This window comes from Rhodofomes roseus (genome assembly GCF_022264815.1).
Source record: "Rhodofomes roseus strain CIRM-BRFM 1785 chromosome Unknown C8Q71scaffold_3, whole genome shotgun sequence".
Taxonomy (NCBI): domain Eukaryota; kingdom Fungi; phylum Basidiomycota; class Agaricomycetes; order Polyporales; family Fomitopsidaceae; genus Rhodofomes; species Rhodofomes roseus.
Genome location: NW_025952959.1, coordinates 355,040 through 371,255, shown reverse-complemented (window position 1 = coordinate 371,255; position 16,216 = coordinate 355,040). Strand labels below are relative to the sequence as shown.

Below are 16,216 nucleotides of genomic sequence, written 5' to 3'. Positions count from 1 at the left end.
TATTACAAGGGTATTGTTGTGATTGAGACGATTCAGGTATGTCAGGCCGGTTGTATAGTACCCTTAAATGAGATCGCCGCCTTCCAGCCTTCTAGGTTGCTGTGTCTACATGTCGTGTCTCTGGTATGAGACGCGATGGATGGCGCATGTGAAGATGCTCCGATGCGTACTCGAATAGCGTCTTGTGCCCAGGCGGCGCAGAAGGCTGAAGATCCTCCACACTCACCCCGCGCTTCGTCGTTGCGTACACCCTACACGCCTCGCTACTGCGAGCCACCTCCGGGTCGTCGCGATCCAAAGCGAGGATGGTGAAACCCAGGAGGTTCATCTCGAGCACCCTCTTGAGCGCAGGCAGCAGCTCCTTTTTGGGCGCGTACGTCCCCGAGTTGTTGTCGATGACAAGCTCCCACCGCACATCCTCATCGCGCATGTCGTCGCTGAACTTGTCCCATCCGCCCTCCGGCCGCGGGTGAAACTCGCCGGCGAAGCGCACCGCGGTGGCGCAGTCCGAGTGCAGCCAGTGCTTCGAGACCATGTTGACGAGGTAGCGTGCGCCCGTCTCGGAGAAGCGCATCGAGTCGTCGTCGACGGAAATCACGTAGGTATACACCGCAGGCTTGATGCGGTGCGCGAAAGGTGCCTGCGCGCTCGCCCCGTCGGTGCCTGGTGCTGAATGCCTATGCAGGAGGTGGAACAAGTCCCTAGGCTTCTCGAGCACGCCGAACGTATTGGAGATGGCGTGTGCGTATAGCATACGGTGGGCGGTGTGCTTGACGGAGCGCACCGCAGCGGAGGCGGGGCCCTCGAACGTGCGCCGCGCTTTGCTCGTCCAGAACTGTACTTCGTCACCAAAGCAGCGGCGCACTCCCCTGAGGTAGATCTTCCATGTAGCGTAAAGCCGACTGTCCGCACTCGTAAGGCGGCCCATCGTGGGCGAGTAGTGCAACGAGTAGCGGATGGGACCGTCGAATTCGTATGGATATTCATGCGCCTCTGGATCGGTCGACAGTACAAGGTCTATCTGAGGATGCGCACAGTCTGAGGCTGTATTCTCTTGAATCGCAGTCGCGACGTACCTTCAGCTGAAATGTACCTCTGTGCCGTCGCAGAGGCTTGTCTTCCGTGATTTGGACCTCCTTCTCCCCGGATGTCACATCGACCCTTAAGTGACCGATGTAATCATCCGTCATCCCTTTGTTATCCTTGTCCGCCAACTCGATTCCCAGAACAGCTCCTTGAGGGACGTTCTTAATCCTCCACGGCTCATTCCAGACAGGAGAACGGGTATTCTCCTTCACCGAGGATCTAGGTTGAAAAACTAGTCAGAGATCAGCTCTGCTACCAAAAGAAATCGCGTACATGTACTCAACCTTTCCATCAAGCCTGGCTACAAAATATGGATCTCCATTGCCAACCATGTCCATCTTGGGCAGCCCGGACGCGCTGTGGAAGTAGAAGGTTACGTCGAAGAAAGCCATGAGGGTCTAGCTTGTAGGATACGACACAGCCTTGTGGATCGATACTGGGCGTTGTATCCCATGAGTAGCACCGGCATAAGCTCCGGATCCCAGCTGCGATACTCAACTCGATGTGCGGCGATGGGTCTCCATATGCCCAGTGGTGGTGCCGCCCTACTCACGTGATCAGCGCTGCAGCCACAGACGCGTCGCTGCCGTCGCGGCGAGCGCTCCTGTCTCGGTGACGCGCTACGACCTACCGCAACGGTGACCCGGTTTGCCCTCTGTGCGTGTAGCAGGTAAGCAAAGCTGCATATACATGACATTTTACTGTCTCATTCTTTCATTCGCGCTGCCTTCGTGGACGGAATCCCAATCTCTCATACAAGGCCGTCACCCCGCCGCTGGCAAGTTGAAGGAAGATCGTTTGCAATCCATCTAGACCCTAGTGGATGGACGTCCGAATGGAATTGGATGGGGTCGAGAAGCCGAATACGACGGTGCGCGAAGCGTCGGCACCTTTCGACAAGCTCAGCGCGGACTTCATCCTGCGCTCATCAGACCTTGTCGACTTCCGCGTCCATAAGTGCATCCTATCACAAGTATCCCCTATCTTTGACGGCATGTTCACGCTGCCACAGCCCCAATCCCAGGAGAGCGCAGGAGGATCCTTAGACGCTAGCACACAAGCGTCGGGGACCGCCCTCCCTGTTGTCACAGTCCAGGAAGCAAGTGAAGTGCTCGACATCATTCTGCGCATCTGCTATCCAGTCGCAAATCCGCCCTTCAGCCAAATCTACCCTCTTTTGTACCCCCTAAGATAGCCCCAGCTCATCCTCGACTACTATCACGTGCCGCTTGGCTGCCAGATCGTCCTAGGCAGTACTGTAGATGTATCAGACCTTCGCACAACACATAAGCCCCAAATCGCTGCCCCTAACTTTCTCGGTGGTACAGTCATGAACATAGTTAGGGGAAAAAATCAAAGTTCCAGGCCGCCGTCTGGTCTCCCATAGCGATACGGTGCTGAGATCGCCTCGCGATCGCCATACCTCGCACGCGCCTATGCTCGTGCGCTTCGTGCTCTCAAGTGCCTTCAAAATCGCACATCTGCAATAGCGCACTTAATTTATTCACAGTGACCCTCGTGTCATGACACTCTGCCTTTCGGGGTTGTTTGACTGTGCTGTACTCGAGTTTTCGCTCTATGCAAGAGCAGTGATACGGCAAGATCATGTGACATACCCGAAGCGCCGGGAGTGGTCGAAGATGAGCTGGGGCTATCTTACTGTCGACTGCTGTCAAGTATGCAATGGACGATATCCTACCGGTTATTCGAGGGAACTTGCGTCTGCTTGTGGATAGCGCTCCGCTACGGTCGTACTGCCTTGCGGTTCACTTCAGCTTCACCAAAGAGACCAAAGCGGCAGCGCAGGCGTGCTTGGCGCTCCCCATCGCAGTAATACACTCTTCCAACGCCCCCGAACTCAAGCTGATCGACGCCAGTGCGCTGTTGGACCTTCTACGTTACCACAAACGATGCTCAGAGCAGGTCCTCGCCCTCAGAACCAATCTCCCATGGCGCAGAGCCGACTGGGTATGGTTCCTATGCACCGACAGCGGCAAGAATTGTCCTCCCGCGCCCAAGGGAGTCACAATGGCTGACGGGAAGTGCTGTATTGCTACCATGTGGTGGTACGAGTACATGTACACCATGTTCGAGAGGCTACAATACACGCCGTGCAGTACATCGATTTCGGAAGAGACGCATGCATTCGACAAGGCAATAAAGGCGGCTTTGAAGTGCCACCTGTGCGAAAAGCTCGCACAACAGCAAATGCGTGCGTTTGTCAAGGAATTGGGAAGGGTGGTGGACAACAAGGTCTCGAAGGTCTGCTGTGTCAGCCTTCGTCATTTGAGGGTGCAATTGACATATCCTTTCACTGTGAACAGGTCAAGCTGGGAGCTTAAGTGTCCACCTCAAGAGGGGGGCGGAAACAAAATTTCAGACATCGTCCTCCCAAATCCCTGAGACCCCGGAAACTGGGTAGGGGGGGGGGTCCTTCCTGTTTGAGTCGTTGAGCGCCCAGGTACCAACCCCAGAAAGGAAGCAACCCTCGCCACGTGCCAAACGCGTCCTGGTGTGCGTACATCCAGAGGTAGAACGAACGCGACGGCAGATTGCCCTCTATATATAACATGAATCCTTGTCGACAACATTACATGTAGATAGTACTGTATAGTATGCATGTTTGCCGGCTACAACTACTACTATGGTCCCCGCAAACGTCGACGCTTGGCTCCGGCCCCGAAGCCTGTAGCCTTCCAAGGCGCAGAAGTTGTACCTGAGGTCGCCGCGTCGGACTCGAGAGGGGGGAGGGGTGGCTTATATGGAACATTGGTCTCTGGTATTCTCAGACCCCGCTCCTCTTCGTCTGAGATGTACATATCATGGAGGGTCGCTTGTGGAAGCGGTATCAGCGTGTCCAACCCAACGTTGTCGAGGCTATAGGATGGATGAAAAACGCGGATATGCTCACGCATATTGTACTTCCATACAGCGCTCCAGTTCCCGTCTTTTTCCGCTTTGCAGCCGGGAATCTTGCATACAATCGGTACATTTGTGCACGGTGTCGTTCCTGACGACTTGAGGCTCGGCTGATAAAAGAACAATTTGTAGTACGGGCACTCGCTCCTTGCTTGCGGTGAGCTGCCACTAGTTCCTTTGGTCATTGTCGGTGCGACGCACAGCCGCTCGGGCCGTCCGCAGAAGCCGCACGGGAACTCGGATGGAACGATCTGTAGTTCATGACGGATTTCAATCGAACATTGTTATCAGTCAACGATACATGCTTGAAAGCAATTCACTCACCCGTAGCCCGTGCAGTTCCTCGTGCACTCCACGCATCGCCTTCAGTATATGTTCACCAGCGACGAGCTTGAACTTCGAGTCGTTGGCTCCAGTCGGTGGTGCGGACCTGTTGCCGGAAAACGCGTCACTGACGTGTTGTTATCACCGGAGTTCCTGTGTTCAAACTAATCAGGTCTGGACTTCAACGTAAAGCAAATGAAACTTACATAAAGTTGTATGCATTACCGTAGTTCGTGGGGATGAACGTGCCGAGGCCGAGTGATGGAAAAGCCGCCGCCGGCGCAGACTGCATGACCGCAACCTGCTCTGGCCGGGGGACGACGTAGGATGACGGGATGGGATTATAGGCCGTTGAAGACGAAGCCGAGCCAGGTTGCGGTAACATCGCTTTGCGTGTAAGCTGTGCCTCGGTACGCACGCGCGCTTCGAGGACGGCGGAGGGATTGCATCGGCGTCCCTGCATGTGAGCTTCGAGAGGCTTCAGAGAAGGCTTTAACTTCGCTCCGGTGCGAATCCATGCGTCGCAGCGCGGACATTGGACTTCGAAGCACTGCTTCACATCGCGTCTCCAGGATAGCAGTGGGATTTGCTCCGGTAAGAGCGTACGTTCAAGCGGTAGACCCGGTGGAGTGAGCGGTCGCACAGGTGTCCCGGGAAACGAGGTGGAGGTAGAAGAGGAGCCGCCAGACAGGGTGTGTGACAGAGGATGAAGGGGTGACAGAACCGGCAGAAGGTTGACAGAGGGCTCGAGTGATTGAGGGAGATGTTCAGAGTATAGAAGTGACATACCGCCATCAAGCTCGTCGAGCGCAAGCCATGAGAAGTTCTCCCTCTCGCTCTCCGGGGCGCCCTCCATGTTGGGGCGACAGTCGAGATAATGTCGGGCATGACAGGACAGTGATATATTGCAGGTTTCCGTGAATTTCAAAGGCAACAATCAGCCGGCGTCCAGCAGCGAGTGACAGTCGTGAAGCTAAGAGTGTACGCAGTTGAACGCGTTGACCACCGTCTCCCGCCGCGGGAAGGAGCGCGGGAACAAGTCGAGAGCGAGCGCTGTCAACGACGCGTAGCTCACATGACCGCACTCCTCACGTGCATCTATGCCATGCAATGATATTGAACTTCTCCTCGAGTACCTTTTCCGTAGAGCTTTTGGATGCGGTGGCATATATGAGGCATATACATGAGTACCTACGCTTAATCCTGGAGGTGCACTGGCTGGGATGCGGTAGCCAGAGACAAAATTGAGCAAAACCGACGGTGTTTCACGCTGGTGGCTGATCCTGAGACCCCGTACACCACCTACCCCCCCACCTGTCAAGAGCACGACGTCCCCGATTCAGATCGCGCCCCCCTCTTGGTCCACCTAGTACGTATACGTTCGCGATCACGCCATCGCATCTTCCTCACCGCCGACCCCGCGTCCTACAAGTACTCGTCATGCTGCTCGAAACCCCCAAACTCCGGGCAGCACAGGTCCTGGTACTGCGGATTCCAAGACCGGCACCGTTAACGGACATTGGTCGTCTTCGGCTCGTCGATATTATATTTACACCCTCGGGGTTGAGTCACTGTGGCGTATATTGCGGCGAACGTTGTCGTACGCGCGAATGATGTAGGATTGTCAATTTGGTGTGCTTGGAGTCCCATAACGACCCGGAGTGCCTCAGTCAAACCTCCGAAGTGTTGTATTGACCGTGACAGTGTTGCTAGCAGCCACAGACGCGACGAATCACATGCACCGTAGTACGCGTTTAGATCTTCAGATTTCGACGTTGAGCGCTCGTAGCAACGTCCAATTCTCTGCTGAGGAGCTACTTACGGGAAGGTGGTTTCACCTTGTGCGTTGTATCAGAACTGCCTATTGTTGTCAACCTACTCATATGTACGTGTCGGTTTCACAGCGATTCTACGGCGTACTACGAATGAGTCGTTTTGATCTCGACGCGTCCGAGTCGTCCAACTCCAGAATTGTCAACTTATAAAAACATTTCGGTAATGTCTTGTGTCATTCTCTCCTCTTCGACTGATTATTCATGTGTAACAGTACATGATGGAGGTGGACGCGCCCACTAACGCCACTGAACAGCCGACGCGCGACGCTCCTCCTCCTTTCGACAAGACCACTGGGGATGTAATCCTCAGGTCGTCGGACAGAGTTGACTTCCGCGTCCGCAAAGCTATCATGTCCGAGGCGTCTTCTGTCTTTGAAGACATGTTCAGTTTGCCCCAACCTCCGACCGACCACGCAGAGTCCAGCCTTGCAAGCGCAAACAGCGGACGTCCTGGAGAACCAAGTACCAGCTCGACAGATTATAAGGACGGCTGTCCTGTCATTGTCATGCAAGAGAGGAGCAAGGTCCTCGAAAGACTACTACGTCTCTGCTATCCCGTCACGAAGCCGTCATTGGATTATCTCGACCTTCTTTCCCCCGTCCTAGCTGCAGCCGTGAAGTATGCGATGGATGGCATCGTGCCTACCATTCGACAAGATCTCCGAAGACTCGCGAAGGAGGAGCCGCTACGTGTGTACTGTCTGGCGATACACTATGGGTTCGCGGAGGAAGCCGAAGAAGCCGCGAGGGCATCACTGCAGCTCCCCCGACGCATGCTGTACGTCTCGGTCAACTTGAATGGCGTCCCGGAGCTTGAACTCGTTGACGGGAGGGTACCTCTGCTACTGCTCGATTATCACCAGCGGTGCTCCGACGCACTAGTCCGTCTCAAGCGCGATGTACCGTTCTTATCCCAAGACTGGGTATGGATGAAATGCGACGCGGATGTAGACGATTGCCCCTCGGCGGGTGTGAACATCAAGTTTTCAGAAGGTGGACTATTGACTCCTACCAAATGGTGGTGGGACTACTTGGTAGCCGTGGTTGATATCCTGAAGGAGAACCCATCCAGCGATGCCATTCGGCGCGACACGCTGCTGCTTGACAAGGCAATCAAGGAAGCCTTCGCGTGCGAAGTGTGTGGAGAGTTAGCGCAACAGCACATGCGCATTTTCATTGACCGACTGGTTAGTTACGTGGATATGAAGGTATCAAAGGTCAGCGCACTACTTCCTCGTCCGTGAATCGTTTGCTGAAAGCATGACGATGGCATGGGGTTCTCGAATGCATCTAGATCAGGCTACCTGCGAACGTACGCAAAGACGCGGCGCCGCGGCCGATCATTCCCCGGTACTAGAATGGCCGTTGGCATCGATTCTGCAGTCAGTAAATCCACAGTAGCTATTCAGCTGTAAGCGACAATCTAACTGTGCTTCCCAATAAAGTGCACATGGATGCAACCATCTGGGCCAATGCCTTCATTTCAACAGGCTTCCCATATGAAACCATGGTTCCACCAGATGGGTCGTCCAGCCCACGCTGCGGACCGATCACATTTCATTATGTCTGTTCAAATGGCGTGTGTCAACGAGCATAGAAGATACGCCGTTATATATTTAGTCTTAACAACTGCAACTTTAGGTGACAACGACGACAAACGAGGTATACTGACATTGCATAGGCCAGTTATTCCAAGGTATATACATCTGACCGAAGGTCCAATACAGGGTTGAGCCCGGAGACTCCATATATCTCGGACGCACGACGAACCTGCATCACCACGGATGCCTTCAGCCTGAGCCCATTGTCAATCAGGCGAGGACTCAGGCGAACTATACTTGAGTTCCTTTGTAGAGCCCCACTCTCAGAGGCATCTCAGGCTTCTCGCTGTACGTGTCGGCAGATGGGTACGAAACAGCCGCGACGTTCCACACGATGGGTCTATCGGACAGCGCGAATGTGAACTTCGTTAGGAGGACAGAGAGCACGACCTCTGCGGTGAAGTGTCAGCGGCCTTGATCAACATCGAGAAGCGTACGAGGTCACTCACTCATCTCCATCTCGGAGAACTTAAAACCACTACACGGAAAATCAGCATGGCGATGAACACGAGGGTGCCAACGAGCTGACGTACATGCAAGCTCTCTTCCCACCGAGGAACGTCATGCTGCGCGAATGTGACACATACATCAGATGATGGCCACAGGAGAATCAGGCCAGTCCGACGTACATATTAGAATAGACACCTGGGATGCGAGCTTCCGTCACAGAGGACGGGAAAGGCGACAGCCACCGCTCGGGCTTCCACTCGTGGGCGTCCTCGCCCCAAACTGCCTTGCTGGTGTTGCACCCAAGGAAGCCAAGCATCACCTGCGAACCTTTCACGACGGGGATCTCGTCCATCCTCGTGCCATCGGTGGTGTAGATGGGCTCTGACAGGGGCAGAATGGTGTCTTGCGTAGCACTAGATCGACGAGCGCGGAACATGTTAGCATTTGGATATAGTAGTCACGGAAAGACATACGCTCGGAACAAGAGCGTGACCGGTGGATAGCTGCCCACAGATTCAGTCATTCTAGCATGCGCCGAATGAAGCGTGGAAGGACGTACACCCTCAAGGTCTCGCGACAAACGCTGTCCAAGAACGGCAGGCGGTTCAACTCGTCGTACGGAATACCGTCAGCGGCACCGGCACTCAGGAGTTCTTGACGGAGCTTCTCCTGGACTTCTGGGTGCTGTGCAAGCAAGTAAAGTATGCGGGAGAGCGCATTCGATGTTGTGTCCATTCCCGCGAAGATGAGGATCCTTACGGCAGAACTCATCAGTTCCTCGATAAGGCCGGGAGGATAAGTAAACTCACGACATCTGGGCGACGACCTCTTCCTCCGAAAGCCTGTCCGCTGCGTCCGCCAACGCGTTCGCGCGCACTGCCAGGACATCAAGACACGCAACCCCATCACAGAACAGAACCGCAACGTACTGAGGATACTCATGATATCCTTGCCCTCCGAGATCTGCTTCACGACCTCCGCGTCGCCCTTGTAGAACGCCGCCTTCTTCGCATCGTAGATCGCACGCGACTGGAAGTCCATGGTGTCGACAATCTCTTTCAGGGTGTGCACGGCGGTGCCGCGGGGGAACATGCCAACGACGGCGCGCCGCAGCCACGCGGGGACGATCTTGGGGGTGATGACCGTCACTTTGCGGTAGAGCCTCAGAGACTGGAGTCCCGGACTAGATGTCAGGACGGCGTGAGAGGAGGGGCACGGTCTGAAGGATGAAGGGCGCGTACGCGAGTGACTTGAGGGCCTTTCCATACGCGTTTGTGGTGTCCTGTACGAGCGGATCGAGGGAGTACCCAAGGCCGCCTTGCCCAATGAGCTCCAGGGCCGTGCGGCTCATCCAGCCGAGCATGTCTATGTCGCGGGGCTCCCCCGAGTTCCCGACGCGGGACTCGATTGCGGTGCGGAGCTGCGAGGCGCGGAAGGCGGTGAGTGTTCCTTGAGCAGATGTACTTGGAAGAGGCTCACCTTGTAGACGACGTTGTAGAAGAGAGGGAGCATGTGGCGCATGTGGTTGACGGAGAAAACGGGGTTGAGCAACTTGCGCTGTCGGCTGTGATGTGCACCTACCAACGTGTTAGTACACGGCGTGATGAGTGAATTCCGTTTACACGAGCCGAGATAGCTGGACAGGAAAGAGAAGGAGGCATACCGAGTGTTGAGACCAGCGCGTTCGCACCGAACACGATACTATTCGTCCTGTAATTTGTCCGAAAAGGTCAGCCAGGCCGCCTTGGGCGATGCATCTATTCAATCGACGCACGCGATGAACTCCGGAGTCTCATGCCAAGTCAACTCCTCTTTGATCAGGATGGTATGGAGGGCCTTGGGGTCAGCGACGTAAAGGAGCGGAGACTGCCACACCAATACCGCATACGCCGAAAGCGTAAGTCTCTGTCAGGGCTTTCTACGGCACGGAGCGGGTACACGTACGCCAAGGAATCCGCTCATCTTGACGACTGAGCCATAGTCTCTCGCGACGTGTCTCTGGAAGTCGGCCCCGTCGCGCGCGAAGAACTGCTTCAAGTGACCTAGAATGACTGTCAATACTTGGAAGACGAACCTAGACTCTGCGACGGAGACTGACCGAACCAGAAGGAGGCCGCGTCGGCCGGCGGCCCCGGGATGCGCTTCAGGTGCGCCGTGGTAATACGGTAGCGGACATAAGTTAGCAGCTGCCATAAGCCCCAGCTGCAGAAAGCGAGAAACAACAAGGAGAGGCTGGATAGCATAATGTGAGGAAGACAATGACAGAAGCGAGCGATGCGGCTGGCTCGCGACGGTGCGGGGTAGCTATATATGCCCCGCCCCCGTGCATAGTCATACGTGCTTTGTGTCGGTGGGAGCGCGATAGAAGCTACCTCGCGTATGCAGAACTGAGTCCGCGGGCCGTCGAGGTACGTATGCCGTCTCTATCGGAGAAGGGACATGCCCTTTCCACGAGTTAGAAAATACTGTATCACATTAGTATGTAAGATCGCGACAGTCAGCACTAGCGAGACTGAATACCGAGACTTACAGCCACAACTTGAAGGATCGCACAGAAGACGTCCCATTCCTGCCGTCGGCGCGCGTCCGCGATCTGCAGACACGTCCTCGTCTCGCTCGGGCCACACCCCCGTCTACGTGTCGAGGCGTCGTTCCCACGTCCCGATAGTTGTTGAGTCAGTGCTGACGACTCTTGACGTCGCTAGCTGAGCGCGGCCGCGGGGCTGGTGTGCGGTGCCGTGTTCACGTTGTCAGAGTGTATTACTGCGCGCGGCTAATCCCTACGGCTTTGCGGTTAGAAAAGGAAGGGCCTGTTGTTCCCATGACCCTCGTCCACCTCGAACTTTGGAAGGCAACGCTTCGGACGTCCGTAGATGGGTGCGTGTGTCGTTCTAAGTACTAAGTAAGATACGATGAGTAGCTTCACGGAGTCAGATCACGATTCTTGCCGCATACACTGAGCCTGAGTACAGTCTGAAACTCGGTCGGACTGTACCCGATGGCAGATAGAAGGGGACCACAGCTGGTAGAGAATTACCTACATATTTGGGGAGACGGTGACAGAGTGCGGGCGGCACTACGTATGCGTACTTCACCGGCAAGATACGTCCACCCGAGCTGATGCATCATGGAGCACAGTGAGCTCGGTGGACATCGGAGTTAATGGACTGTGGAACTCACCTGTGCAAAGTATGCGAATACTGCCAGCGGTGCCATATATGCGCTGACGGTCACTCGTAGGGCGGTAGTGCCCCGCACTGGCAGGTGATGTTGCGCTCACTAGAGTACGACATGTACGGCTGCGGTAGAGGCATCCGCCATTTCATTCACGATGCATAGAATGAGCATCTGGTACTTCGCCTACGCTTGCAAAGATAGCAGGAGCCATGGCCATCTCGGCCTGTGGAGAAGTCTCACGGTCGGACATGATTCCAGACAGTATCTTTCCATGTCGAGCCGCTATTCAGGAGTAGCGCCGAGACAGACATAAGTATATGCGCCATTCGCAGCTACCGACCATGCAGAAACTGTCAAGTCGTTCTGGTGTGCGATGTAGGTTTCGACTCACCCATGATCAATTGATCCACCGCGTCGGCGGCGTCGGTGGCGTGGGTCGAAGTATGTTCGTGCGTGAGTTACGGACCAGCTCTACGGGGGTCGTACTTGTGTCGTACCCGGTACGAGACAGTGTCCTGCTGGTTCATCACTGCTTGAATCGGATCGTAGCTGTGAGTTAAACGAGTAGTATTGTATGGCTGTGGCAGTCAGATGCGTGGTGGCAAACGCAGGCGCCTAATTCTATCGGCGGCTTCGAAACCTTCGATCATGCACCGGGAAAGTCCGAGCGAATGGCGATCGGGCGTCGAGTGCTCGAGCGGGAGAAGGACGGTCAGCAGACGAGGGAGGAGGGACGAGGGGACACTGCTTACACACATCTGTCCCACCAGCCCAGCTCTGCATACAGTACTTATCACCCTGCTACATGCCGCCTGCCAGCTCTGCGTCTCTGCAGTGCCCCACCACTCCCAGCACCGGCACCGCGTCCCCCCCGGTGCACCGCTCTCCTCCTGCGCGGTGCCCGTTCATATTCGCTGCTGGCACTCTGACAGGTGCTAAGCTTGGATCGGTGACTCGGCGTCGGGCAGCGCAGCGCGACGTATAAGTAAGTGTAGGCCGCTCGGAGACGGCGGGGGCTCGGATTTGTCAGACTGCGGTGCGTCCCTCTGATCCCGTACAAGTCTTCGTCAGCGACCGAGCGCCGCCCCTCCAGCTCATCCTCCCCGCTCGGCCCGCCTGTGCACACATAACTACACCCACTGGCCTTCTGCGACCGCACGCCACCGCCCGAGGACTTCTCTCCACTCCAGCCAGCGTCTGAGCCGCCTTCTTGTGTCTGTGTCTGCTTGTGTCTGTGTCCGCGCCTCGAGACCTCTATACTCCCTGCGCCGCGCCTCCTGCTGCTGCAGTCTCCGTTATAAACAGTGCGTACTCGTCCACCCGCGCAGTCCCATCCTCACACCGCCCACTCCCTAGACCCACGCATCCGACGCCATACACCATGGCCGCAACAACCACCCAGCCCATCACCATCTCCCACACCCGCGAGTCCACGAGCTTCCTCGAGCTCAGCTCGCCCACAAGCGCCACAAGCTCCTCCCCGGGCCCCTCCTCGCCAACGCCCTCCTCCTCCTCCTCCTCATCGAGCGCCGCCTTCTCGCCGACGCTCTCCGACTTCGCGCTCCCGCCCGCGGACCCGTGGCGCGCCGCCGCCGCGGAGTCCGCCATGGGCATCCACTACACGCTCGAGCCCTTCCCCACGCCCGGGCAGACCGTGCTCGGCCCGCCGTTCCGCAACGTGCCGCTGGCCGTCGGCGCGGGCGCGCGCGTCGCGCTGCTCGACGCGGACCGCGACGACGGGCTCACGCACCACGTGCGCGTGCGCGTCCTCGCGACGGGCGACGTCGGGTATCTGCCCGCGTGGAACCTGGAGGGCGCGCTGGAGAGGCTGGCGAGGGTGAACATGGAGTTCAACGAGGCGGTGAGTGGTTGAGACTGGCTGATTGGGTGCGCGCGGTGCTGATGGGTGTGTGCGTTTTGGGTAGGCGACGTGCCCGGCGGAGCGCAAGACGCTCTCGCGGAGAGGCCATTCCGCCCCGGACCTCTCTCGACAGCCCGAATCTTCCTCCCCGCCCTACGCACACCTCCACGCATCCCTCGTGCACGAACACGATCGCTGCACCCCTTTCTCTACCCGGCTCACCTACCGCGTCGGCCCGCCGCCCGACGAAGAGGACGACGACGAGGTCACGGACCCGTTCCTTATCGACGCCGACGTCGACGAGGCGTACATTAGCAGGAAACGCGCGGGAAGGCGGAAGTCGGTCGGGTTTGCGGAGGTGGCGAGGGCGAAGGTGTTCCGGTACCCGAGTGCGGCGCTCGTGGAGGCGTACTTCGGGGAGGCGACCGAGGAGGAGGGCAGTGAGGAGGATGCGGAAGACGTCGGTGGCGCGAAGAGGAGGGAGGAAGATGAGGAGTGGTGGTGGGCAGGCTGGGAGGAGCACGGGGATGATAGTGAGGATGTGTTTGAGGACTGTGAGTAATGGTTGGGTCGTGCGATGGGAGGCTGAGCGTTGTGGGCAGTGACAAAAATACGGAATACCCTAATACGAGTGTGGTGAGCTGTGAGCTGGGTGTGTGTTGGATGATTACGCTATAGCAATAGTACGGACTCGGACTTCACAGACTCTGGCAACGTCCATGATCGCGCATGTGTAGTTTAACTCTGTACCAACAGTATGCATATTGGGACCTGGAATGTTCTGCATCCTTGTGAGTACGCCATCGCATATGATACGCATGCAGCACATATGGCTGATGTACATATGCCGCTCAGTCGGACATGGTCTTAGTCCTCGTCGGTGTGTCATCGGCGCGCGGTAGTCAACTGGTGTACAGTATACTGGGTATTGCAAGCTTTCTGAGAACGCGCTAGATGCTGTCCTACAACCCTCAGGGCACGTCCATTGGGCCTACGCACTTGCAGGGTGTCCATGTCCTGCTTCTGCGCACCGAACATTCAGCTGGTGCGGCAGAAGCCCACATACACGCCCACGTGACCGCGTGCGAGAGTGCTCCGACGGCAGCGCGTTTGCCTGCAGCGGGGTGGCAGGTGTGACGTCAGGGCGGTGCGAGGGCCGAGTGGGCGATGAGCGAACACAGACGCGGGTCCGACGCCCCTGCCTGTCCACCCTCGCCGCCTCTCGCCGACCCGTCCACGCCGACCTCCCCGTCTGCCACCTGCTTATAACCCCCGTCCGCGGTCTGGTGCGTCACGATTTCCCTCCTTCTCGCCCTCTCCTACTTACGCCTGTCTAGACCATCGACCCAATAGAGTAGTGTATCATCTGGTATCTCTCACCAGTAACGACTCCCTTTAAGACCTCACCGCGCTTGAGGATCACGAACGATCATGAGTGCGACGCCGTCCCCGAAGCCGTTCGCGGTGCCGCAGTTCACGACGAAGGACTATTCCTCGTTCTTCCTCGCAGGCGCACTATGTTGCACGTAAGTCAATCTTCGTGTCTCCACCAGTGCGCCGTCCTGACGAGAGCCTGTCCACTACACCAGCGTTACACACGGCGGCATGACGCGTACGTCTTACTGTTTGAATCTGCCGTGCCACATTGCCCATCCGCGTCGCAGCGATTGACGTCGTCAAGACGCGCATACAGATCGACCCCGCCATGAAGGGCCAGTCCCTCCTCTCCGGCGGTCGTGCCATCGTCGCGAAAGAGGGCGCCTCTGCGCTCCTCACGGGCTTCGGGCCTACCGCTGTTGGCTACCTTGTCCAGGTACGTGATAGCGCCCTTGATACATCTTGGGCGGTCCTGACCAGTCGTACGACCTACTGTTCATGCTCACGCGATCATTCCATCCGGCTTCTCTGCGAATGCATCACATTCTGCGGCATTGTCACAGGGAGGAGCAAAGTTCTCGGGCTACGAGTATTGGAAGAAGCAGTTCGTCCAGATCGCAGGAAGCCAGGACGCCGCCGTCGCACACCGCACCGCGATCTACCTCGGCGCGTCCTCCGTAGCAGAGTGCGCATCCCCACCTTCCTTGTTCACCCGGATCGTCGTTGACATTTGCTGCGCCCGCATGACAGATTCTTCGCGGATATCCTGCTCACGCCCCTCGAGGCGACGCGCATCCGGCTCGTCTCACAAAGAGGGTACGCCACGGGGCTCACGACGGGCTTCATGCGACTCGTGCGCGAAGAGGGCTTCGCCGGGCTCTACGCCGGCTTCCTCCCCATCCTCTGCAAGTGCGTCCGCTCCTCGCCCCTCCACACTCGAGAGCAGCGTACTGACGGTGCTCGCGGGCATACAGACAGATCCCGTACGCGATCGGGCAGTTCACCGTGAACGAGTTCTGCCACGAGCTCGTGTTCAGGAACCTGTCCGAGGAGACGCGCGCGAACCTCTCGGGCACGGGAAAGTTCACGATCGCGCTCGGGAGCGGCGTCGTCGCCGGGTTCGCCGCCGCGATCCTCAGCCAGCCCGCGGACACGCTGCTCTCGCAGATCAACAAGGGCCACGGCCCCGAGGGCTCGATGGTCCACCGCCTCGGCGTGCTCGCGCGCGAGGCGGGCGTGCGCGGCCTCTTCGCGGGGCTCGGCCCGAGGATGGTCATGACCGCGGGCTTGGTCAGTGGCCAGTTCTTGCTGTATGGCGGGATCAAGGACGTGTTGGGCGCCCCGCCGGGGTTGGAGATCCATAAGGAGGATAGTGTGGTGGTGAAGTCGTAGGTGAGGGGGGCCCTTGTGTCGTTCTGAATAAGTGAGAAGTGGACTGGACTGTGAGTCCTGTGGTATATGGACGTTGACTGCTTGTTGTGTGTCGATTCGGACCCAGATTGTATGAGCGTACGTGCTGTATATACCTTTAGAATAGAGGCCGTGTAATCCATACCGTGTTGCCTTGCTGAGAGCACTGTAGCTTC

At 57.2% G+C, this 16,216-nt stretch overlaps 8 protein-coding genes across 8 annotated transcripts; 5 read left to right on the top strand and 3 right to left on the bottom strand.

The window, feature by feature from the left end:
* Positions 1-91: 91 nt before the first annotated feature.
* Positions 92-1,478, bottom strand: C8Q71DRAFT_720648 (uncharacterized protein; the record flags this gene model as incomplete). Its single annotated transcript, XM_047921378.1, has 3 exons — positions 92-1,021; positions 1,077-1,305; positions 1,360-1,478. The coding sequence occupies 3 exons, from the start codon at positions 1,476-1,478 to the stop codon at positions 92-94; spliced, it is 1,278 nt and encodes a 425-aa protein (XP_047782753.1).
* Positions 1,479-1,702: 224 nt separating this feature from the next.
* Positions 1,703-2,394, top strand: C8Q71DRAFT_904236 (uncharacterized protein). Its single transcript, XM_047928841.1, has 2 exons — positions 1,703-1,756; positions 1,847-2,394. The coding sequence occupies exon 2, from the start codon at positions 1,910-1,912 to the stop codon at positions 2,279-2,281; it is 372 nt and encodes a 123-aa protein (XP_047782752.1). The 5' UTR covers positions 1,703-1,756; positions 1,847-1,909; the 3' UTR covers positions 2,282-2,394.
* A 375-nt stretch (positions 2,395-2,769) lies between these two features.
* Positions 2,770-3,428, top strand: C8Q71DRAFT_884253 (uncharacterized protein; the record flags this gene model as incomplete). The annotated part of the gene is made up of 2 exons (XM_047928529.1): positions 2,770-3,348; positions 3,411-3,428. 2 exons carry the CDS (start codon positions 2,770-2,772, stop codon positions 3,426-3,428), a joined length of 597 nt encoding a protein of 198 aa, XP_047782751.1.
* Positions 3,429-3,728: 300 nt separating this feature from the next.
* C8Q71DRAFT_853841 (uncharacterized protein) lies at positions 3,729-5,185 on the bottom strand (the record flags this gene model as incomplete). The annotated part of the gene is made up of 4 exons (XM_047926983.1): positions 3,729-4,152; positions 4,207-4,256; positions 4,330-4,435; positions 4,536-5,185. 4 exons carry the CDS (start codon positions 5,183-5,185, stop codon positions 3,729-3,731), a joined length of 1,230 nt encoding a protein of 409 aa, XP_047782750.1.
* Positions 5,186-6,122: 937 nt separating this feature from the next.
* C8Q71DRAFT_737056 (uncharacterized protein) lies at positions 6,123-7,799 on the top strand. Its single transcript, XM_047922579.1, has 5 exons — positions 6,123-6,170; positions 6,234-6,324; positions 6,377-7,381; positions 7,459-7,546; positions 7,610-7,799. Exons 3-4 carry the CDS (start codon positions 6,380-6,382, stop codon positions 7,519-7,521), a joined length of 1,065 nt encoding a protein of 354 aa, XP_047782749.1. The 5' UTR covers positions 6,123-6,170; positions 6,234-6,324; positions 6,377-6,379; the 3' UTR covers positions 7,522-7,546; positions 7,610-7,799.
* Positions 7,800-7,996: 197 nt separating this feature from the next.
* C8Q71DRAFT_853839 (cytochrome P450) lies at positions 7,997-10,458 on the bottom strand (the record flags this gene model as incomplete). Its single annotated transcript, XM_047926982.1, has 14 exons — positions 7,997-8,157; positions 8,215-8,243; positions 8,299-8,331; positions 8,395-8,628; positions 8,689-8,718; positions 8,775-8,969; positions 9,025-9,091; positions 9,145-9,398; positions 9,457-9,635; positions 9,695-9,792; positions 9,879-9,925; positions 9,990-10,081; positions 10,160-10,257; positions 10,314-10,458. 14 exons carry the CDS (start codon positions 10,456-10,458, stop codon positions 7,997-7,999), a joined length of 1,662 nt encoding a protein of 553 aa, XP_047782748.1.
* Positions 10,459-12,773: 2,315 nt separating this feature from the next.
* C8Q71DRAFT_853838 (uncharacterized protein) lies at positions 12,774-13,815 on the top strand (the record flags this gene model as incomplete). The annotated part of the gene is made up of 2 exons (XM_047926981.1): positions 12,774-13,253; positions 13,318-13,815. 2 exons carry the CDS (start codon positions 12,774-12,776, stop codon positions 13,813-13,815), a joined length of 978 nt encoding a protein of 325 aa, XP_047782747.1.
* Positions 13,816-14,521: 706 nt separating this feature from the next.
* Positions 14,522-16,123, top strand: C8Q71DRAFT_329845 (mitochondrial carrier domain-containing protein). Its single transcript, XM_047917872.1, has 6 exons — positions 14,522-14,779; positions 14,843-14,865; positions 14,918-15,066; positions 15,194-15,315; positions 15,381-15,539; positions 15,605-16,123. Exons 1-6 carry the CDS (start codon positions 14,685-14,687, stop codon positions 16,020-16,022), a joined length of 966 nt encoding a protein of 321 aa, XP_047782746.1. The 5' UTR covers positions 14,522-14,684; the 3' UTR covers positions 16,023-16,123.
* The last annotated feature ends 93 nt before the right edge of the window (positions 16,124-16,216 follow it).